The sequence below is a fragment of the Halichoeres trimaculatus genome, unplaced genomic scaffold, assembly GCF_033239565.1.
Source record: "Halichoeres trimaculatus isolate MK-OKI-2021-1 unplaced genomic scaffold, fHalTri1.1 fHalTri1_scaffold_15, whole genome shotgun sequence".
Taxonomy (NCBI): Eukaryota; Metazoa; Chordata; class Actinopteri; order Labriformes; family Labridae; genus Halichoeres; species Halichoeres trimaculatus.
The window spans coordinates 10,248,293-10,271,399 of NW_027437193.1; the positions used below are offsets into that span (position 1 = coordinate 10,248,293).

The window sequence follows — 23,107 nt, forward strand, 5'->3', positions numbered from 1 at the left end:
CTTGTCTTTACAAAAGATACATACAGATAGATGTACAAATCTGATTTAAAAAAAAAAAAAGAATACACCGTCCGTAAAATATGGAACTTCATAGAATCATTAATTGATTTCCTCGTACTTTTCCGCCGTTAAGTGTATGTGAGCAGAATCCAATTCGCAGGTTGTGAATTCTCGCGAGAAAACTTCGCTTCAAACCTCCCCATGAGCCTTTGCGGTTCCTCTTTCTAGCCGGCGCCTGAGAATGGGTACGTGTTTTCATGCTCGGGTCGGAGGGAGAATCCTTGTTCATCTGAAGTGTTTAAGAGGAAATATTCCAATAATGGTCTGCCACATTGGAGTTTAATATTTTTCAAGCCTGCACATCTTTAAATTTGCGATCTTCGGTTAGATTATTTTGAGAAAATTGAGTTATTGTAAAAGGATTTCAGATGTGCTCCAAGATGGCTGCTCTCATGGGCCATGGAGTTAGCTGCTGATGCCTAAGTGTGCTCGACAATGGCATGAATTTACTGTTATGTGAATTTTTACTGTTGTTTATTTCTTTCCTCGTGTTAGCGTGTTTTGTGTGGAGTTAAGTATGTATCAAATGGAGTAAACCTTACAGAGAGATAACGTTAGCGTTAGCATTAGCAAAGAGGATGGTCATGATACAGTCATGCTGTAGCATTGGTGATAATCTGAAAAATGATGGTTTAATGAAGGATTTGAAGCTGTAATGCACTCATTGTAAGTTAAGTCTCCGCTAACGCTGTAAAGATTGAATCAGCAGTGATGTGTTGTGTGTTGAACCAAAGTTCCACAGTCTGTACTGATCTGTGTTTGATAGCATGCTGGTGCTTCAGAGTCTGTTCAGTAAAGGAGCTTTAATCACTTAAGAGTCGTTTCTTTGAAAGTAGAGTAAATTCGTCGTGAAACAAATCTTAGTTTTGGATATGGTTTCTAAATCACTTAACTCCGGGTTTAGAAGAAAAGCACAGACCAACGGTTATTTGAACTTGGTGAGGCCATGCTTGGATCTGAAAAATGCTTGAGTGAAATGATGAACCTTTTTTGCGGAATCCGAATTAAACTGCGGACAACCTACCTTGGAGAACTGATTGCTCAAGCATAAATCATTGTGAAGTAAAATGTCTGGCTTATTTCAGTTGTTAATACATTATCCTGTTTTAATTCATTCAGGTATCTCAAGGGACAACTGGCATAAACGCCGCAAGACCGGCGGTAAACGCAAGCCCTACCACAAGAAGAGGAAGTATGAGCTCGGACGTCCTCCTGCAAACACAAAGGTAAACAAGGACACTTTTTTTCTCATTGACTAGAATCACTGTGTTGCAGCGTGGGTGATGAAAACTTTACCTTAGGTAGGTCTTTTTTTGGACCGTCTTGGTTCAAAAACTTGGGGCTTACCAATGTTAGGACTTGTCATAGTTACACTGACACGCTGCAATAAACTTGTATAGCTCTGCTTTTACTCAGCAAAGCATGAGTGACATTTTTTCACATACCTTAACTGGTGCTCTAGCAGACTTGGTGAAACATCACTGAATTGAATTGTTTCTCTTCAGATCGGACCTCGTCGTATCCACACAGTGAGGGTCCGTGGTGGAAACAAGAAGTATCGTGCTCTGAGGCTGGATGTTGGAAACTTCTCTTGGGGCTCTGAGTGTAAGTCTGACAAAATACTCAAAGGGGACATAGTTAGAATGTTAAACCATCTTTTTGCATCTTTCTATGAAGATAATTTTGTCAGTTCTGCTACTGAATGCAAGTGATGACAGTTGAGACTCTGAGAAAGACCTGTAGCCACCACTGATATATTCTTAGAAGCATTAATAAAGTCCTCTACATCAAATTGGCATTTTTTTCTGATAATGGCACATTTTTCTCCATACACAGGCTGCACACGCAAGACCAGGATCATCGATGTGGTCTACAATGCATCAAACAACGAACTGGTCAGAACCAAGACCCTGGTGAAGAACTGCATCGTCCTTGTTGACAGTCTTCCTTACAGGCAGTGGTATGAGGCTCACTACGCCACTCCTCTGGGACGCAAGAAGGGAGCCAAGCTGGTATGTTGAAATGATGTTTATAGATTCTATCATCAGATAGTGGCTGCTTGAAAAGACCAATTTCTGAAATTAAAATAAGCAAGTGGTTGTTGAACCACCACTATTTTGTGTATGTGTTGAATCTTCAACCTATTTCATTTTAATACTCTGAAATTTTAGAATGCTGATCATGTGTATTGCTAACACCCTCAACTCTGTTTGCTGGTTTGTAAGTCTTGAGTATGTTGGATCTTATGCTCTTAAAATAAGAATCTTATGAATGATTTTTCTTAAGTTGTATCTTCAAAAAAGTACTAGCCTGCATCAGGACAAAATCATGTAAAAAGCATGATCTTTTTAACCCCATGCAACAACTCTGTGATGTACATTTCTTAGTCTTTCCATGAAGAGAACCTTGTCCAGTTCTGCTACTGAATGAAAGTGGTGATAATGACGACTCTGAGAAAGACTAGTCATCTAATAGAGTCTTACTTTTACATTGAAATTATGTACTGGTTGCTAGATGATGAGCTTTTATGTTCCATATAGCTGAAGATTAATGTCTCCCTGTCTTCTGCAGACTCCTGAGGAGGAAGAGGTCCTGAACAAGAAGAGGTCTAAGAAGACCCAGAAGAAGTATGACGAGCGTAAAAAGACCGCAAAGATCAGCTCCCTCTTAGAGGAGCAGTTCCAGCAGGGAAAACTGCTCGGTGAGTCTTTACAAGTACAGATTGAAGTGTAACATTTGCCTGCATCCCTTAAGGGATAAGCAACCACATAGAAGTCGTGGCCTGCCATAAGTTAGTTTAACCCTTTTGTTATGTAAAACAAACTGCTCAAAATGTAAGGTTTGGATTGAGGTAATAAGTCAGAAACTCAACTCTTGGGTGATAAAATGTAGTTACACACAAAAAAGGTTCAACTGTATATTTGGTAGTTAGTCTGCAAATTGGTTTTTATTCTGGGGTCTGTTGCTAATTGTGTCAAATATTAAATATGAAAGTTCCATATAAGAGTCAGTTAACTGCAGAAAGGCCTTTTGTTTTTATGACACCTGCTGCTGAGTGTGCAGACTGGTGTATAAGTCTTTCAATGAAGAGAACTTTGTCCAGTTCTGCTACTGAATGAAAGTGGTGATAGTGAAGACTCTGAGAAAGACCAGTCACTCTTTACAGAAATCTATTGGAGTGTTGATAAAAATCTTGTTTCAGTCATCTGAACCTCAACCAGGATGGTAGAAATAAAATCTGTCTGCAGATACCAATACCTGTGTACTGTCACAACCTAAAGATTGACCATGACTGTTTCCTGGGATGAATTTATTTTAGCACAAAGTCCTGGGTGTTCTGAAAGTTTCTTTACTAATCAAGTTTCCCCTTGTCCTCTTGCAGCTTGCATCGCCTCCAGACCTGGCCAGTGCGGCAGGGCGGACGGCTACCTCCTGGAGGGCAAAGAGCTTGAGTTCTACCTGAGGAAGATCAAGGCCAAAAAAGGCAAATAGATGTTATACAGCTGTTTGATACGTCAATAAAACCCGATCGTCCCAAAACTGTCTGTTTCTCTGTCTTGCTTTATTTTGTCAGTGTGATGTGAAATAGTTTTAAACTGCAGCATCCTAAAGTTAGACTGGTAAACAAGAAATGCACCAGTGCAAGCTGTAATAACTGGGATTAAAAAGTCTGATAACATGCCTGACAGATTTGGGGATAGCATCTCTTCAAAGAATTGTGTTAAACTCATATGAAATGCATACATTTCAGCCTGAATTAAAATTCTGTTGGTCACTACAGAAGAAGTGATGGTCCTCAGTGGCATTTGACTTATTTTGTCAAAGGAATTGAGAAGTATCCTCTGGAGCCAGACCTGATGGTGAAATATCACTTTGATTTTTGTATTATTTTAAACAAGGAAATTGGTATTAACTTTCCAAAATTGAATAGTCTGGTAAACCCATCATCCACATGGCTTTGAAGTAAAATCATTTAGGGCATCTACCACTATGTTAAATAAAGGGATTTTTCCACTTTATTTGTTTAATGATATCAAGTTGTTTTGAAAGGAATCTTCAGTTGGCTTCTCAAATGACGTGACCCCAAATCAATCTGCTGTATTAGTTTCAATTGTGGGATTAATTGTGACACTCTTACTCTGATGTTCCCTGCATGATATTGTCTAGACTACTGGCTAATCTAACTTTGTGTTAACAAAAATATTAATGGACATAGAGTTGAGTAAAATATGAGCAGCACACCTGTTTAAGCTTATTTGCACTGTAACATCACAGACCAGCTGCAGTGACTCCCTTCATAACAGAGTCTGACTTCACCTGCTGGTGATGGGCTGTAAGTTAAGAGATCAAAATACATTTGGATTTTGTTTATGGAAATTCTAAATAGGTAGTTAAATTTCAAGTAAATTAAGTATTTCATAGTAATACATGAAGTGACTGTCAAAACCAGAGTCCATTTGGGTGATCCCGTTCCCTTTTATTGCTATTAAATGAAAATGACTTGCATACTCCAGTGCCTAATTAACCCAAATAATGTCTTGCCTTATCAACACAAATAAGGTATTTAAATGGTCTATGGTTTTCAAAATGGTGTAAGAAGAACCGTGTACCCTCACCACCTGCCAACCCTAGATTATCTTCACCTTCTCCAATTTAACACACCTGGCTTAGCACGAAGGTAAAGCGCCATCTAGTGGCAGACAAAATTATATTATATGGCTACAATACATGTAACTATTTTTAAAATCTACTACTGCCTTGTTAATGTAGGGATCCATTTTGGATTTATTAATTAATGTACGGAATGGTTGAGTTATGGGCAGTTCAGTGTAATTGGTGTCATCATTACCGCTAAAGGTAGTGTCGGTAATTTACCATTATGAAACGCAGAGGTTATGTTAGGTAACAAACTGGGGGAAAAGTCATTTTCCGCATCCCAAGACGTGACACGTGATCAAACCCGCAGCTGTGATTGGCTCAGAGGGCGGATATTAATATCTGGGACAAAGGTTGTTGTGTCAGGTTCTGTTTATGCGGCTTGTCTGTGCTTGGAAGTTATAACAATGCTGTTCCACAAGGTAAGCGTATTTCAAACTTATATTGATAAATAACTTATAACTAACAACTATTAGCAGTGTTAGTTGGTGGCGATGGATCTAGCGCTGTTGTCGTTCGCCTATATTTTCCCTCTTCGAGTGAAAGCTTTGATAGCTGCGCCACAGGCTAACGTTAGCCAGCTGCTTCAACGGTCCACCAACACATCTCAAGACTTTTAGAGTTTAAGACTTATAGTCAACAGCACACAGTGGTTGACACATATTTGCGCCTCTTATTTAAGTGGTTTAAGTGTTGATTTTCAAGTCTTGATAAGAGCTAGTAAAGCTAACGTGTTCATCTTAAGCAACATTACGGTCTCATACGTTTTACCGGTGACCTGAAGAGGAAAGCTGTGACCGAATTTCCCCTTCATGACACCAACCAGCAAGGAAATAGTAAAAAGTAAAGTAAATATTGTTGCTTAAAACATATACTTCCAAGTGTACCAGACTCTAGTATTTTGGCCATACGGCATTTCTGGTACCGCATGTTTTAATAATAGAAAAATTAAAAAATAAAATGTAATCATACTTTCCAATAGTAAACACCTAGTGGCGTTTTGGAAACAGACACCTATAACATAAGCTGAGTAATAGATCTGTTCATGTTTGTAATCATTCATTAGAGATAAATTAGTAGTTGTTTAGACTAATCTAATTCTTTTGTAACATATACAAGCAGTATAAAGCAGTTCGTTTCAGACAATGTTTTATGTCAAAGCAGGTTGAGTTAAACGTGCTTTTTCACAGTATTTTTTTTTTTTAAGATTAAGTTTTTGGGCACCCATTTCAGTTCATATAAAAGTCAAAAAATGAATACTGCAGCTGTTCTTCACTCCAAAGGATAATGAAAGCCTTACAAACCTACGTGACATTCGTAGGCACTACTCCTAAGTGTAGCTTGCACAACTATGTTGTTACTACAGTGAACAATTTTCGAGCACTAGCTTATAAAGAGCATTATGGGTCAAGATAAGATGTTCAGCATGAGTGAACTGTACTGTGTTAGGTTGATAATAAGATCACTGAAGCTATTTGTACATTGAAATTGGTTTTATGTTTTTCTCTCTCAGGCACATTTGATATTGCATTATTGTTATAAGTGTGTTTTATATGCAGGATAAAGAATGGTGTATGCAGTTTCTTTAAGTAAACTGTATGTTACTGGCATCAGAACTGGGTTTACTTTTTAAAGTAGATACAGACAGATATTGTTTATAACCAGGTGATAAAAGAATCATGAGGGAATCTTCACTGAGAACCGCAGCAAATGTTGAGCTGTGGTTAGATAATGTTTTACCATTTTGTAGCTTAAAGCCTAAGCTTTGCTTGTTTACGTTAGATTAAGTTACTTTCATTGTAAAAGTAGGTTAGTCATGCAGTGAGTCTGAGCTGTTCTTTTTGACCTGTTTTTAATCCATAGTTGTAACTTGTCTATTCACATACAGGTGCTCAGAGCCAGTCTGCGGGCTGGAATCCGTTTGCAGAGCTCTAGTGCCGCTGCAGCCAGTGCCACATCTCATAGCAGCCATGCAACATCACAGGGCTTCTCATTTGGTGAGTAGCACATGAATTCTGTCCTTATTTCAAATTAAACTGTCCATTTTGACACAGCAGTCCAAAACCAGCAAAAACATGCCTGTTTTTCCAGTGTAAGATTTTTGGCGAACTTACTTTTTTTTTGTCTGAGCTGGCTCTATGGAGATCCCATTAATGAGAGACTCTTGTATAAGAAAAGGTAAAATTGTCCCAGGTTAACATGAAGACAGTGTGAGACAGCAAATCTGACAAATAAAGTGTGTTTCCTTTAAAGTCTGTCTTTCCTGAGTGAAGTAACCGTACATTTATTTAACACTCTCTTTCCTTTGAGGTTATTTGAGCAAAAATGGCCCAAAGTTCAGAAAATACAAACACAATTTGACTAAATAAAGACTGCAGGAGCCTCATGAGTGCCATAGGTAAACACAGAACCAGGACTGTGAATTATGTTATTTATTTATACAACAGAAATTGATTGGGTGGAAATAATGATTACAATAACATCAAAATATGTAATTTTTCCATCTATTGAAGGAAGATGCAGTCAAACAGACTTCATAAAACTTGTAACTTCAGTATTTTCTAGTATTTAAAGCATGCTGAAGTTTCTTTTCATAGATTTTTTCAATTGACTCCACAGAGCTGACGGAGCAGCAAAAAGAGTTCCAGCAGTTGGCTAGAAAGTTTGCACGTGAAGAGGTCCTTCCTGTTGCACCTGAATATGACAAAAGCGGTGAGGTGAGTGAGCTACAGACTCAACTGCAGTGAGTCAACATTTGAGATCATGGCCTAGACACATCCTAGACATTTAGAGAGGAATTCACCAAGTGGATGGTGACTGGTAATGGCCTTCACTCCGCTCCATCTCCATCAAAGGTCAAATTCAGCAGCTCTGTGCAGTTTGATCCACTTTTGCACATGAGTGTGACTGAGATGAGCTGCTGATGGTTTTAGATCATCCAGAGGCAGAATGATTGTTTTGATCCCTACTTTGAACGTAACAAATATAAACACTCTAGTGCAGGCAAATTGTAACTCCAACTGCATGCTGCGTGGGTCTATTTGAGGAGCCTTTTTTTCCTCTCAAGGGCAAACTCTTGTGCTTCAGGCCTGTTGTGTGAATACATAGAATCCCTTAATCATTGCTGCCAGCATTGCACCTCTGGACATGTTTTACAGACATGCTGTATGTTTGTCATAAGAGGTGTCAGGATCTATGTGTCTTACCCAGCTTTTTAAAAGTGTTACTTCTATATTCTTTGAAATCTCATGTTTTAACTTTTTGTTTCCGTTTCTGCTGCGTTAGCACGTGAACACCCTGTTGGGCCAGCAGTGACTTTTAGAACTTCATAACTGAAATTTTCTTGTCTTTTACAGTACCCTGTCCCCCTCATCAAGAAAGCATGGGAGCTCGGGCTGATGAACGGACACATTCCACAAGAATATGGTGCGTTTATTTTTTTAATTATTTTTAATTTATTAAAATTACATCCAGTATTTCTGTAGCTTTGCAATAAATATATTTATGTTACAAAAATTAACGTGAAATCCTTATGTGACCTAAATTTCAAATGTCTATAGTAAAGAAAAAGCCTTATTTTTATTATCTTTTCCTGTATTTAGGTGGAATCGGCCTGTCAGCCTTTGATAACTGCCTCATCACAGAAGAAATGGCTTATGCCTGCACAGGAGTACAGACGGCCATTGAAGCAAACTCTTTGGGGGTAAGTTTTAGTTTGTAGGATTGAAATATTACTCTCTCTATAAGTTTCAGATAGTTAATTTTTTAAGTCTCAAATATACAGTCTTGAAAGGAAATCAATTTTTAATTCCAGATTTTGAAGAAGTCTGATCTTCATTACTTAAAAAAGATATTATGTCATTGTTGGTATTTGACTTTGGAAATCTGTGGAATGGGTTCAACTAAACTGTAATTCCACCATGTAGTTTTGGGGTAGTTGGGCTTTATCTTTATTCCATAGACGAATGAGAGCACTGCTATTACTCAAGAATATATTTAACAAAGATTTGTGTTTTGGTTTCAGCAATGTCAGATTGTGATGAATGTCTGTGGTAAAAGTTCAGTTAAAATGTCTGATCTATTTCTCCTAAAGGCCATGCCTGTTATTTTAGCCGGCAATGAGGCACAGAAGACAAAATACTTGGGGAGGTTGGTTGAAGAGCCCCTCATGTGTGTAAGTATTTCAGTTTTAATACTTTATGATGTATTTGTGGTAATTCTGTCAGTTACCTTTGTGGTTTGTTTTTAAAGTCACTTTTTTTCACTTACAGTTACTTAAAATTTTGCTTGAATGGAAAAATCTTATTTCACTTTACTGCTCTGCTGATAGAAAGACTGACACTGTTGAGAGGCACTTAATTCTGAGCATAAAAGTGCTGCTTCAACTCGCATTAGACAGCGTTAACGTGTGTGCATCTGTGTGTTTTTCTGCAGGCGTACTGTGTCACAGAACCTGGTGCAGGCTCTGATGTGGCTGGCCTTAAAACCAGAGCTGAGAAGAAGGGGGATGAGTATGTTGTTAATGGCCAGAAGATGTGGATCACCAATGGTGGAAAAGCTAACTGGTGTGTATTTACTGCTGCTGATGATTAACACGACACACTCTGATGCCAGATAATATTGTTTCTTCTTTGTTTTATCACCAATGAACGGTCCCTTTGGTGGAAAGGCGTTTTAAAGATACTAAAAGGACAGTCCGTTTAAATTGGACTGCCTCTGGCCTGGAGTCTTACGCATTCAGTTGTAAAAATGTGACTTTAACCAGGCATGTGTTTATTTCAAAATCACTTCGAAACTCCTCTCAGCCTCTTTAAGTTTAATAAAGTTTACAAAAAAAAAAGAATTTTGACATGAAAGTATTAAAAGAAAAAAAAACCTAAAAATTATAAACTTGATCAATCAAAGCAGCATTGCCCATTGTATTAATATGAAAAAATATATAGGAAAAAAAAACCCTGTTAGTTTCGTATTTGATTCAAACATGTATGCATTTGTCACTTTCTCAGGTACTTCCTCCTCGCCCGTACTAACCCAGACCCTAAATGCCCAACTGGCAAAGCTTTTACAGGCTTCATTTTGGAAGCTGACACTCCAGGAATAACCATTGGCAGGAAGGTAGGTTGAGTTTGGATTGTATGTTTTAATTGTTTTTCTTTTAAATTGCCTTAAAGTTGACCACAGTAGGGGTTAAGTTTTCTTTTTCAATCCAGAAGTCCACAATGATATTTTTATAGGCTATGTCTTGGATCTTTATATGAAACCAGTTACGCTTGTCCTCGACTTCATATTTAAAATACTAGAAAGGTATTGAGATCAGTTTTGAGAGTAAATGAAGAAACTGCAGAAAGTCTTTTTATTTACTTGGAAAATAATCTGGAAACGTTTCCTAACAGGTTTAAAACTTTTCATGACTTTTTTATTCCACGAGGTAACATGTTTTTGTGTTTGTTGTGTGCGTGCAGGAAATGAACATGGGCCAGAGGTGCTCTGACACCAGAGGCATCACCTTTGAAGATGTGAGAATACCAAAAGAAAATGTCCTGATCACAGAGGGAGCTGGCTTTAAAATTGCTATGGGCGCCTTTGACAGCACCAGGCCACCAGTAAGTGACTGGAGTAATGTTGGACATATAAATACGTGGTATTACTAGATTAAGTTCAGTTACAATAAAGCTATGTGGGTTTTTTTCATATTGGGGGTGGGGGATTATTTCTATCATAAAATATCTGGAACATAAATTTTTAAAATCTGTGAAACAAAGATATTGTTCATGCACAAGACTAAAAACAGTTTAATTGCGGTGTTAGTAATACAGCTGGACTATGTCAGCTCCTAAACAGTGTGAATAAAATATTTACTCTTACTCATGACATAAGATATGAGTGTAAGTTTATTAACAACACTAATGCATTGCAGGTAGCAGCAGGAGCTACAGGTCTGGCACAGAGAGCACTTGATGAAGCGACAAACTACGCTATGGAGAGGAAGACCTTTGGAAAAGTCATTGCTGAGGTTGGTTTACACAGCAAGATTTTAAATGTGTGTGGAAAAAAAATTATGTTTTCTGTCAGTGGCTGAAGTCTTGTTTCAGGATGAAATGGTTGAAGTATCTGGTTACAAATCTGTGTTGGCTGCACTTGTGACTGCAGAGGACATCTCAACTTGCCAGGTCAACAGGGTCTGGTTTACAGTGAAAGTCATGTGACCTTTTCCAACAGCCAGTAAGCTCACAGCACGGTGAACCAGCCAGCCAAAGGGGCAGAGATCTGGGCGGGAACAACTTAAAAATATGCACAACAGCAAGTTTATGTTTCACAAGCCTTAAAGCGACAATAAGTGTGGACACAGCACAGTAGAGTGAGACTGTAGTTAATGAGAGAACTAGATAAGTAAATAGTAAACTGTGGATGAGGAATGAAAACTAAACTTTCTGTTTGTTTAACAGCAGTTTTGTCCTGAAGCACAAATAAACAGACTCATACCTCAGCGCACTCTGAGGAGAGATAAATCACTTTGCATACATACTGTTAACAAGCAGAGATAAAACTTTCTGAACAGCAACAGGATTCTATTACATAGTCAAACGCAAGAAGTGTAAACCCATATTAACGCACATCCTCTGCAAAGGAACCTGAATAAGGTAGCCTAGGAGCACTCTTGAGGCACACTGGTCGCTCTTTTCAGCGTGTGTAACTCAGACACACAGACCTGCAGCTCTGTGCTGGAGGCTACAGCCTTAAAACTCCTGTGAGGAGTTTTAGCTGGTTATGAAACAGACTGTTATTTATTTTGACCTTATGAACCGTGACAGCAAACAAAAACCTTAACAATTAGAGGAGCTGTCATTGTATAGTTACTTTAAAAGGTATTAAACAGTTTATAAATAAAGAGACTCTTGCTAACTCATGGTCTGCTTCCGCTCCTGCCCCACAGCATCAGGCCGTGTCTTTCCTCCTGGCTGAGATGGCGATGAAGGTGGAGCTGGCCAGGATGGCATACCAGAGGGCTGCCTGGGAAGTGGACCAGGGCCGCAGGAACACCTACTACGCCTCCATCGCCAAGGCCTTCGCTGGAGACATCGCCAACCAGGTGGCCACTGATGCTGTTCAGGTGTTTGGAGGAAATGGTTTCAACAGTGATTACCCCGTAGAGAAACTGATGAGAGATGCCAAGATCTACCAGGTGGGTGCTTAACTTGAGCACTTTATTAGCTCTGAGATTTTTGGCAGAACTTGCCTTTCCTGATCTTTTGCATTTCCTTTTGTAGATCTACGAGGGCACAGCTCAGATCCAGAGGCTCATCATTGCCCGAGAGCACCTGGGAAGAGCCCGGAAATGAACTCTGCACACCTGCCTTATCCTCATTGAAATGTACTTTGTTGTAACTTTTTTTACACGTGTGAATCTGGGCATAGATCTAGATGCTTAAAGGACCAGATTGTATGATTTAGAGGGATCTTTTCAGTGCAGTGGGGATATAATACACAAAAATATACCTAAGTGTATGATCACCAAAAAATAACTTAAGCTGTATTTCAAGAATGAGCTCCTTATATTTATAAAGTGAGCATGTCCTCTTCCACCACACCTTCCATGTTTCTACTGTAACCATGTGGAAGAAAGTGGAAGAGGATTTTATAAAAACCTGTCCTGCTAAATCCTACACACTGGTCCTTTAAAACTCAGGCTATAGTAGTGAAATGCTGTTTGACTTAACATCACATCATCCTGCCTTATGTTTTAAAAAGGACTTTGAGGAATCGGTAGACAGCATCAACCTTTTACCTCACAAAACAATGAAACCTGTCAACCAGATCGCCAGAGTTTAACAAAGGTTCCCAAAATAAGCTCCAAGCTGTCGCCTTATTTTGTGATCTCATGAAAGTTGACTGTAACTCCTGCTTGTGTAACTCAGCCAGGCTTTACTCATGAGAGTATGCTAGCTCCCCGGACCTGATGTTAGATATGTCACTGCAGGATACTCTGCACTTATTTATTATCTGCTTGCTCCCCAGCTTGTCAATTGTCCATGTGAAATGAAACTGTATCTGGCATTGAAGGAGTTTATGAACAGGGAAAGTTGAAGATTGTTAACACAAGTTGACATGGGAAGCCCTGACATGCAGAGTCTTTTTTTAAGTGAGTTTGATTGCAGTAAGATCTGAAATAGCAAAGATATTCTCTGTACACAATTTTTGTAGCCAGTGTTACGTTCTTCCCCTCAATTACCACCAACCTCACATTATCTGGCTGGTCTTTTAAACTTTCTTTGCCTGTGAAAGAAAATCAAATTTCAAAAATTCACTTTTGAAAACAATCATTAAAACTTTGTAAATGCAGTGCTAGTTTTGTCATAATTAAGAACAATTAATGTTGTTCTTTAATAACACTTTTCTTTGACTATGTTTGAAAACTGGCAAGGTGTTTTAAGCGATTCATTCAATAGCAGTTGAGTTGCATGTTGATAAAGATTGTTTTCTGTCTGATTCAGAGATTTGGTCCTGAACAATTAATGTCTGTACAACCAAACAAAGAGAGGTATCAGCTCTGCATTTAAACACAGAAGAACCTTGAGATGTAATATGTTGATGCTTGTGCTGAGAAACTTTCGAAATAATGGGGATTCACATGGCAAATTAAATTTTGTACATCATCCATCTAAAATAAATAAATCATCTCATTCAAACTAGAAGAGAACATGTTTCATTGTGTCATTGTTGGTGTGATGAAGGGTTTGAGATGGCTGGAAAGTAAGTTAGCAGCCCGTTGAAAGGTTGTTAATGATTTGTGTTATGGCTTTACGTTAGAGAGTTAACTGCATTCTTAGCCATGTGTTGTCCCTCATGGGAGTGATTAAATTTTATATTTAAACTTAATTTCTATAGCACCTTAAAAGCATTTGTGCTTAACAACCTTAAAATGTACAGCCAATGTATAAAAACCCAACAGCTGGAGAACAGAACCCAGGAAGCACAAGAATTTAACATGAGACCATGAGGGGAAAGAATGGACGTTAAACATATTACTGTAGCTTGGCTAATTTTGTGTATGTGTGTGTCTAACCATGTACTGAATGCCAGATATTAGATTCCAGAGAAACTCAGCCAATTTTAAATAATAATTTGCAACAGAGACCAAGCACATTCTCAAACTGTTGGATAAAACAGTTCATTGCTCTATAATGATTTCTTTTTTATTGCAGGAAGGTTTCTGAAAGTATCTCATGTATTCTGTGATGCTTTAAAACAGGACAATGTCTGTTTTTCATGCTTTCAGATGGTTCAACCAACAGTAATACATCACAATAAGGTAAAGAAGAAAGTAAAGGATAAAAGACAAATAAGGAGGTGGGGGATACAATACTTGAATAAATGAAGTCTTACAGACTGTGGTTAAAAAAACTGCTTAGACCACAATCTGTAGATGGATGTGGAATAAGATAATTTAACACATACTGTAGTTTGTGGTTTTACACCCCGAGGCAGCAGGTGGCGATAGTGTCTTTACCCAATCACATTAAAAAACAACGAAGAAGAAATTTGGTCATGCGAAAGCACTCATAATGGTAAATGTCTTATTGTTCTATGTGTTATAGTGTTTATTTTACGCAATTATGTTGTCGAAAATGTACAAAACGTCTTCTAGTTTTCATTCTCTCCTTAATAAAGTCACTGTATGTCGCTAATCAGTGGGCGGAGCTCGTTTTGTGGCAAAAGAGTTAGCATGTAGCTAGCTGTTAGCACAACCTGTCAACAATTCATTCCTTATCTTAATCTTCCGTGAATTGAGCTTCGTGGTCTAAGTAAATCTGGTTTACGGTTTGACATTAAGATGGCTGATGTTAGAGTTTAGTCATAACGTTTTAAGGGATTTCTGTCACGTTTAAAGCTTATGATGTGTTATTCTGACCAGGGTACCCAGGTGAAAGATGTCATTATAAAGCCTGATGCTCCCGACACACTGCTGCTGGACAAACATGCAGACTACATCGCTGCCTACGGCTCCAAAAAGGATGACTACGTGAGTAAAGACAAACTCCTGATAGATTTCCCACTAAACCAATGCAACAACAGTGTCTGCTTATCCCATCTACAACTATTTTCTTTCTCATTAACTTGTTTTTGCACATTAAATGATTGAACAAGTGAGTCTAGAAAAAGAAGACAATCATACTCCCTAACTCGGAGCCACAATAGGAAGATTAATGGATGTTCAGCCCATAAATCTTTGACAGATTTCATCTTTTTATGATCTCTTGCTGGTTTGGTTGAACAGCTTCTAGTCTCAGAAAGGACATTCTAAAAATACTTGATTAATTGTCTTCCCTAATAGATACAATTAACCAAAATTAGATTTTAGGAGCAGCAAGCACAAAATCTCTACAGTTAACTTTAGAGTCACATTATCTAAATAGTTGTGTTTGTATTTAACAATGTGAAAATCAATTTTTTCTCTTATTAAAGTAAATCAGAGGAGTTTGATGCCTTTTCAGCAATGGTTGAACAGAGCCATGATTTAAACTTTTTTTAAAAGGTCTCACTTTTCCAATTCACTTTTCAATTGCTGGAATATTTCCTTTTTTGTCCATCAACTTGATGGTCTTGTAAATGAATCATTCAGACAGAAAATCCTGTCCTCTGTGCTGTAAACTGTCCAAACCAGCTCTCCCTTTCTTTGAAATGTGCTGTTTATGTCTGTCCAGGAGTACACTCTGTCTGAGTACCTCAGGATGAGCGGCATCTACTGGGGACTGACGGTGATGGACCTGATGGCGCAGCTTCCTCGAATGAATAAGCAGGAGATCATAGACTTCATCAAAGCGTGTCAGCACGAGTGTGGAGGCGTCAGCGCCAGCATTGGACACGACCCCCACCTCCTCTATACCCTCAGTGCTGTGCAGGTACCGTAACTCTAAACAGTCAATGACAGATTGACGGCCCTGGTTTTGTATTTCTCTTTAGTTTATATGCTATGCTTGGTTCCTATGCCTTCACCGTGTTAAAGATTTATGATATCTCTTCAGCTCAAACATTTAGACTTCCATCTGTTTTTTGGGCTTCTGTTTTTTTAGTTGAACAGCTTTTAAAATCTCCTCCACAGATCCTGTGTTTGTATGACAGCGTGGATGCAATTGATATCGACAAAGTGGTGGAATACATCAAAGGGCTTCAACAAGAGGACGGCTCTTTTGCAGGGGATAAATGGGGTAAGTGGGATTTACGTAGACTTCTGTTGTTGTCTTCAGTGGCTTTTAAAAGAAGGCGTGTGAGTTTTAAAAGCTTTCCTTCTAATCATTTCAGCATATTATTTTAAACGCAGCAATACAGTGACACAACAGATTAAACTCAAAGGGACTGTGAGGACTTTCTAGTGATCTTGAAAAAGTCTCACTTCTAGATATATACCCGATTGTAATCCACAACTTAAAATGAGAATCAACACATGATTTTGATTTATAGCAAGGCTACTTACCCCAGCTTGGTCAAATCGTTGCTGTTTCTGGTGTGTTTTACTACTCTAATGGTGCTCGGTGCGCCATAGCGGATCACTTTGAACTCTGAAACCTGCACAGAGAATTAGTGCTTGGTCACCAAAATCTCCCTTTCTGTTCATGTGGACGCCGGGTAACAGAGTTTATGGTTCTCGAACGTCACAACTGAATAATGAGGGTCATCCTGATTGGATTGCACATGTTTGATGTCTGACCACACTCACCGGCGGATTTGCTTAGGGTGCATTAATACCCAGCTAAGTGTATACAAGGCCTTAGATGAAGAAGTGTATGTGGTTTCCATGAAAGTGTAGCCAACACTTACCTAGCTCCTTTTCCCACATACCTCACCCAAAAAGTGGGAAGACCAAGTAAGACCAGAATGATGAGGTTTATAATCCACATGATGAAAGTGTGTTACACTCTTCAGACAGCCAGGAGGTAGTCAAATCTCAAAGAGCAGACCAAGAGGTAAATCACAGGCAGCTGAAATGGCGCACATGCAGGTTCAAAACATTATACAGGCCTCAGCTCTAGGTGCAACCTAATATTGATCATCCACACGCAAATGAATCCAGGCAAAAAAAATCACAAAACACTCCAAAATGTGTGTGCTAATTGCACTTGGAAAGATTCAAGAAATTTGTGGGTTAATTTTAAAGGTCAAAGACTGAACTTTAAAGTTAGAAGACAGGACAACACAAACACTGATGCAGCTTCCACCTTGGATACCTCTGTTTGTGTCTGTAATTTGGCTGCAGTTATGAGTCAATTTACACATGATGCCAGAAAAGTGGAAAAGTGAAACCACAATACCGCTCAGAGAATTAACAGTCCGCCCTGCCCTCAGGGTTAGATTCTACGCAGGCCTAGACCTCAGACTGGATCTGGATTTTAAATCTGTTTTAATCCAGCAGAATCAATAAAAAAAGGTCACCCAGACATTCAGACCTTAAGAGTCATTTAAGCATTTAGGTCCAAATGACAGAAGATCACTCATAACTACATTTAAAAACTCTGACCTCAGGTAACAACAAACAAAGCTCAAAGCTAACATTACTCCATCAATGAGCCTACAGGCAAAATCATCATGGATTTGAGTATAACGACGAGGTCAGTTAAAAGAAAATCGGCAAGTTGTAACATATATGATGCAAGTTTATAATACACCAGTTTGCTACCTTAGTTTGAAACAATTTGAGAAACACTTATTTATTGTTTTTAAAACAAGCATAACTCAACTAAGTAAGAAGATATTAATAAAGGAAAACAGTTGATAGACTGAAAAGGATCTCCTGGGCTGAAAAAGAGTGAAAATGAAATGCAACTATGATAACAAAGAAGAATTTACCTCCCAAAATTTTGGATTGAAACGTGTTTGGAAATAAGAAGTGAGCTCTGTTTGAAACAACAAAAGCGCTCCTCCTCCTGAGTTGATACCTTGATTGCTTGATAACCCCTCCCTCCTGCTCTCAAACAGCCAGCTCAGCTCTGCCCAGACATGATGTGTGAATCAGAACTCAGAGCAATTTGATTTATAAGGAATTGAAACTCAGGCGGGCGTTGTTTCGGTGAGCAGAAATGGCGCAGAAAGGAGTTCAGCTAGACCGGGACACTTTCTCTTGTGCGATCTGTCTGGATCTACTGAAGGATCCGGTGACTGTTCCCTGTGGGCACAGCTACTGTAAGGAGTGTATCAAAACCCAATGGGATAGAGAGGATGAGAAGAGAGTCTACAGCTGCCCTCAGTGCAGGAAGACCTTCAGACAGAGGCCTGTCCTGCAGAAAAGCACCATGTTAGCAGACTTAGTGGAGGAACTGAAGAAGACTGAACTCCAAGCTGCTCCTGCTGATCACTGCTATGCTGGACCTGGAGATGTGTCTTGTGATGTCTGCACTGGGAGGAAACTGAAAGCCTGTAAGTCCTGTCTGCACTGTTTGGCTTCATACTGTGACAGTCACCTTCAGCCTCATTATGAAGTTGCTCCGTTAAAGAAACACAAGCTGATGGAGCCCTCCAAGAATCTCCAGGAGAACCTCTGCTCTCGTCATGACGAGGTGATGAAGATGTTCTGTCTTACTGATCAGCAGTCTATCTGTTATCTCTGCTCTGTGGAACAACACAAAGGCCACCACACAGTCTCAGCTGCAGCAGAAAGAACTGAGAAGCAGAGGGAGCTGGAAGGGAGGAGACAAAACATACAGCACAGAATCCGTTTCAGGGAGAAAGATGCAAAGCTGCTTCAACGGGAGCTGGAGGCTATCAATGACTCTGCTGATAAAGCAGTGGAGCACAGTGAGAAGATGTTCACTGAGTTGATGCGTCTCATGGAGAAAAGACGCTCTGATGTAAAGCAGCAGGTCAGATCACAGCAGAGAACTGAAGTGAGTCAAGTCAAAAAGCTTCAGGAGAAGCTGAAGCTGGAGATCACTGAGCTGAAGAGGAAAGATGCTGAGCTGCAGAAGGTGTCACTCACACAAGACCACAACCAGTTTCTACATGACTACCCCTCAGTGTTATCACTCAATGAATCAACACACTCATCCAGCACCAAGATCCGTCCTCAGAAATACTTTGAGGGTGTGACAGCAGCTGTGTCAGAAATCAGACATAAACTACACGACGTCCTGAGAGAGAACTCTTCACGCAGATCAAAGACACCGACTGGGGTGGATGTTTTTCTGTCACAACCAAAACCAGAACCAGATCCCAAGACCAGAGCTGAGTTCTTAAAATATTCACGCGACATCACTCTGGGTCCAAACACAGCAAACAAAAGGCTTTTATTATCCGAGGGGAACAGAAGAGTAACATTCACAAATCAACGTCGGTTTCATTCCTTTCATCCAGACAGATTCACTGTTTGGAGGCAGGTCCTGAGTACAGAGAGTCTGACTGGACGCTGTTACTGGGAGGTGGAGCGGAGAGGAAGAGGAGTTTCTGTAGCAGTCTCATACAAGAGTATCAGCAGAGCAGGGAGCTCAGAGGAATGTTTGTTTGGATACAATGATAAATCTTGGGCTTTAGAGTGTGACAACAGTCGTTACAACTTTCGGTACAACAAAGTCCTCACTCCTGTCTCAGGTCCTCAGTCCTCCAGAGTAGGAGTGTACCTGGATCACCAAGCAGGTATTCTGTCCTTCTACAGCGTCTCTAAAGCCATGACTCTCCTCCACAGAGTCCAGACCACATTCACTCAGCCTCTCCATGCTGGGATCAAGTTTTACACGTTTGGATCCACAGCTGAGTTTATCAAAGTGAAATAGTCTGATGTTGGCTGTCAATCAAACTTGGTGGGTGGGACTTTGGCATCTTCTTTGTTCATGTTTGAGCATGTTAAAATAGCACTCCTTCCTGTGTCTGTTCCTGTTTCATTTCCGTCACCTCTGTCAGACACTTCAAAGTGTTTTATAGTTTGATGAGTGGAGGTAGAATGTCAAGTGTTCACTTCTCCAATACTGGTATTCAGGAAAGTACTTCAGTTATTAAATTTCTACATTTTAATGTATTTTTTTCTGTGTTTTTACATTTCATCACATTCTTTGTTAATCTTTACTATTAAACATGTTAATCCAGATGTTATGTAAGATGTTGTACATAGTTTGGCTTTTAGAAATACAGAATCACATTAGAAATCATTTTTCAGAACATATTCGCTGTGATGCTCAAGGGGATAAAAGTCTGATTGGTTTGACGGTCTCTTATTTCTATCTTTCTCATGAATGCAGCATCACAATAGCTGACAAAATAGTAGTGTAGATGTTGTGACATTATAATGGTGGAGTAAGTTTTTATCACAGCTTTAATCCTGAGATCAAAGCCAGATTTAAAAAATGTTTGATCACATATTTATAATTGTGATGTGGAATGAATTTTGTACTTAATGTAAAAACGTTTGAAGTCTTTTTTCTGATCTTTCCTATGTGCACTAAATATATCATGCTTTATGTATTTAAGTGTAAAGGTTTGAAACCAACTTTGATCTGACTGATTTTGGTTCAGTTTTGTGCATTTGGGGAAAAAAATCATCAAACTCTAAAACGTTTCCTTTTGTTTGTTTTATTAACCCAACTGTGTCGCAAACATTCAGTTAAACTAGTAACACTAGGGCACCAGTGTCAGGCTCGCCATAGGGAGGTTTGGGAGATTTCAGGTTCCAGGCTGGTGGCTTGAACATTTTTCATTTTTTAATTTTATTTATTTATTTATTTTTTACTCCAAACACATGGTTGACTGCAGCAGCCTGCCCTTGCAGCTGCAGGTAACAAGCACAGACTGGGTCAAGGATCTGCCATATTGACCCCTAAAAGATAAGCCTAATTATAAGACAAACCACCCTTTTCAAGAATTAAAATATATATATATATATATATATATATATATATATATATATATATATATATATATATATATATATATATATATATTGTCTGATTCATTTGAGTGATCTGATCTTTAGGTGATACAAATGTCTGCTTACCCAGTATGGTGTGGCGACTCCACACTGGCGTTTCTTTTGATGACGTCGCTTCAACATAAAATTGAAATTCCTCCTGTGACCAAAAATGAGTTAATGACATGAGCTGGTAAAACACATTAGAAACTAAAATTGTCAAGAGTTGACCCTATAATAAAAGCAGTTTCATCTAAATTTTATGGTTTTGCTCTGCAAATAACAAGGAATGAAAATGTGGTTTGAATGGGCGTAGATGGGGCACTTTGGGGCACTTTCATGAAAAGAGGTAGTATTTGCAAAAAGACAGTTTATTTTTGATATATTTTAGGTGCTGAAGTTGAAAAATCAAAGTTGGAATGATAATACAGATCCTTGGAAAATTTCAGCCCAGCAGCATTAACATGGCTTAAATGGTTGCAAAAGAGAAAGTGAAATGAGCGCAAATACCAGATTCAAGGCCAGAGGGTTTCCAGCAGAACAGAAGGGGAAGAGTGACAGAAAATGTTCCTGGGCCAGTGGTTAAAGCGATGATTTGATTTGACTTGATTTGCTTTCATTTCATGCCTTCTTGTCTTTTGTGGTTTTTTGACAGTATGCATGTGAAATGGATCTTAAATTGTATTCATTATGGTCTTAAAAGAGTATGTAAAATGTCTCAAATTTGACTTATTGAAACCTGCTGCAGAGACCCGCTAAGTCTAAAAACCCCACTTGTGTTTGAGTCATCTTTCATGGATTTGATGTTATAATGACTGAGTTTTTTTTTTTTTTTTGCAGGAGAGATAGATACAAGATTTTCCTTTTGTGCTGTTGCTACACTTGCATTGCTGGTACGTATGTCACTTTTTGTGTTAAATCACCGCTTTAACTTTTCGTTACTGGAGACTAACTCTTTATTCTCTCCTCTGTCAAAGGGCAAGATGGACACAATAAATGTGGACAAAGCTGTGGAGTTTGTGTTGTCCTGTATGAACTTTGACGGAGGTTTTGGCTGCAGACCTGGTTCAGAGTCTCATGCTGGTCAGGTGAGTCTATTAAATGCACACATACACAGACTAAGATCTGCCCACACACAACTTTCTCATCTCAGTGGCGACTCTATAACTACCTCTGTCCCCTACACAGCATCTCTGAGACATGACAGGGTGTGAACATTAAACCTTTAACTGGCAGTTTGATAACAGCAGAAAATGACTATTCACTTTCTTTTGTCTCTATTACACTACAGAAGAAAAGAAAGTTAAAAACTTTATAAAATTATGTTGAAGATTTTCAGATTTTCAATCAAAGCTACCAGATTGTCAAAATCAGCCTGGTGTGTTTCTGTCTGACTTGTCACTCACTCACAGGATTGAATGTTCTGTATCAGGTGTCACATTTACACTTCTCTCGACTAGCAGCATGTGTTAAAAATCCTTTTCAAATTAAAAACTTTTGCCCTCTTCTCTCTGTCAGATTTACTGCTGCACAGGCTTCTTGTCCCTCACTGGTCAGCTGCACCAGGTGAACGCTGACCTGCTGGGCTGGTGGCTCTGTGAGAGGCAGTTACCTTCAGGAGGGCTTAATGGAAGACCTGAGAAGGTTTGTGCTTATTCAAAAATCCAATACTGCACTGTTGTGGTTTAATCACTCTGTGTTTACACTACTCATGAAATAAAAAGATATATTTAATGTATATCTGGAATAGTAGTAGAACACATAAAAAATGTAGCATTTTTGCTTTTTCTACCCCAAAAATGTTGCCAACAAGTAACGAAAATATCAAATTCCAGGATTTAGTAACAACACTTGAACATGATCTGGTTTTCTCATCCAGCTTCCAGATGTTTGCTACTCATGGTGGGTTTTGGCGTCGTTGAAAATCATAGGCAGGATCCACTGGATCGACAAAGCCAAACTGAGGTCATTTATTCTTGCCTGTCAGGACGAAGAGACAGGTGGTTTTGCCGACAGACCGGGAGACATGGTGAGTTTTGATCTTTTCCTCAAAAACCTGTACCCTGCTCATTATTTTTTCAATGAATACTGAAGAGGATTTATCTTTGGAAACACAGACCTGTCCTTTTAATTCTCGCTCATGCTTTCGTGCCGTCTCTTCAGGTGGATCCTTTCCACACTCTGTTCGGAATCGCCGGTCTCTCTCTTCTTGGAGACGAACAGATAAAGCCGGTGAATCCTGTCCTGTGCATGCCTGAAGACGTCCTGCAGAGAATCAACCTGAAGCCGGACCTCCTCAGTTAGCCCTGTTACACTCAACATCTCATCCTATAAACACTCACACACACACTGCTGCCCCACACTCTCACACCTCTGTGACTGGATGTTGGAGGCAGAGAGAGGAGCACCACAGGTGTTAGTGTTCGTCACATAGGGTCCCTCTGGGTCTTTAAAATGTCAACCACTCTTTACAGTATCTAGTGTCCTTATGTTGATTTTACTACA

At 39.1% G+C, this 23,107-nt stretch overlaps 4 protein-coding genes and 4 non-coding genes across 8 annotated transcripts; all 8 read left to right on the forward strand.

Annotated features, from left to right (window-relative positions):
• The first annotated feature begins 150 nt into the window (after positions 1–150).
• On the forward strand, positions 151–3,617 carry rps8a (ribosomal protein S8a). The gene is made up of 6 exons (XM_074688749.1): positions 151–245; positions 1,180–1,286; positions 1,566–1,665; positions 1,897–2,072; positions 2,632–2,761; positions 3,443–3,617. Exons 1-6 carry the CDS (start codon positions 242–244, stop codon positions 3,550–3,552), a joined length of 627 nt encoding a protein of 208 aa, XP_074544850.1. The 5' UTR covers positions 151–241; the 3' UTR covers positions 3,553–3,617.
• LOC141804948 (small nucleolar RNA SNORD46) lies at positions 1,334–1,443 on the forward strand. Its single transcript, XR_012599669.1, has one exon. It is a non-coding gene; the product is annotated as a small nucleolar RNA SNORD46 (small nucleolar RNA).
• LOC141804958 (small nucleolar RNA SNORD38) lies at positions 1,727–1,794 on the forward strand. The gene has a single exon (XR_012599679.1). It is a non-coding gene; the product is annotated as a small nucleolar RNA SNORD38 (small nucleolar RNA).
• On the forward strand, positions 2,450–2,518 carry LOC141804957 (small nucleolar RNA SNORD38). The gene has a single exon (XR_012599678.1). It is a non-coding gene; the product is annotated as a small nucleolar RNA SNORD38 (small nucleolar RNA).
• On the forward strand, positions 3,139–3,207 carry LOC141804956 (small nucleolar RNA SNORD38). Its single transcript, XR_012599677.1, has one exon. It is a non-coding gene; the product is annotated as a small nucleolar RNA SNORD38 (small nucleolar RNA).
• Positions 3,618–5,027: 1,410 nt separating the features above from the next.
• On the forward strand, positions 5,028–12,856 carry acadm (acyl-CoA dehydrogenase medium chain). The gene is made up of 12 exons (XM_074689378.1): positions 5,028–5,138; positions 6,605–6,713; positions 7,336–7,433; positions 8,073–8,142; positions 8,319–8,419; positions 8,810–8,890; positions 9,151–9,281; positions 9,723–9,831; positions 10,179–10,319; positions 10,634–10,729; positions 11,651–11,899; positions 11,985–12,856. Exons 1-12 carry the CDS (start codon positions 5,124–5,126, stop codon positions 12,054–12,056), a joined length of 1,272 nt encoding a protein of 423 aa, XP_074545479.1. The 5' UTR covers positions 5,028–5,123; the 3' UTR covers positions 12,057–12,856.
• Positions 12,857–14,202: 1,346 nt separating this feature from the next.
• Positions 14,203–23,107, forward strand: rabggtb (Rab geranylgeranyltransferase subunit beta). Its single transcript, XM_074687774.1, has 9 exons — positions 14,203–14,282; positions 14,630–14,737; positions 15,420–15,617; positions 15,818–15,923; positions 21,443–21,495; positions 21,580–21,690; positions 22,121–22,246; positions 22,482–22,631; positions 22,766–23,107. The coding sequence occupies exons 1-9, from the start codon at positions 14,280–14,282 to the stop codon at positions 22,904–22,906; spliced, it is 996 nt and encodes a 331-aa protein (XP_074543875.1). The 5' UTR covers positions 14,203–14,279; the 3' UTR covers positions 22,907–23,107.
• On the forward strand, positions 16,547–19,635 carry LOC141804155 (tripartite motif-containing protein 16-like). Its single transcript, XM_074688465.1, has one exon. It carries the CDS (start codon positions 17,790–17,792, stop codon positions 19,473–19,475), a length of 1,686 nt encoding a protein of 561 aa, XP_074544566.1. The 5' UTR covers positions 16,547–17,789; the 3' UTR covers positions 19,476–19,635.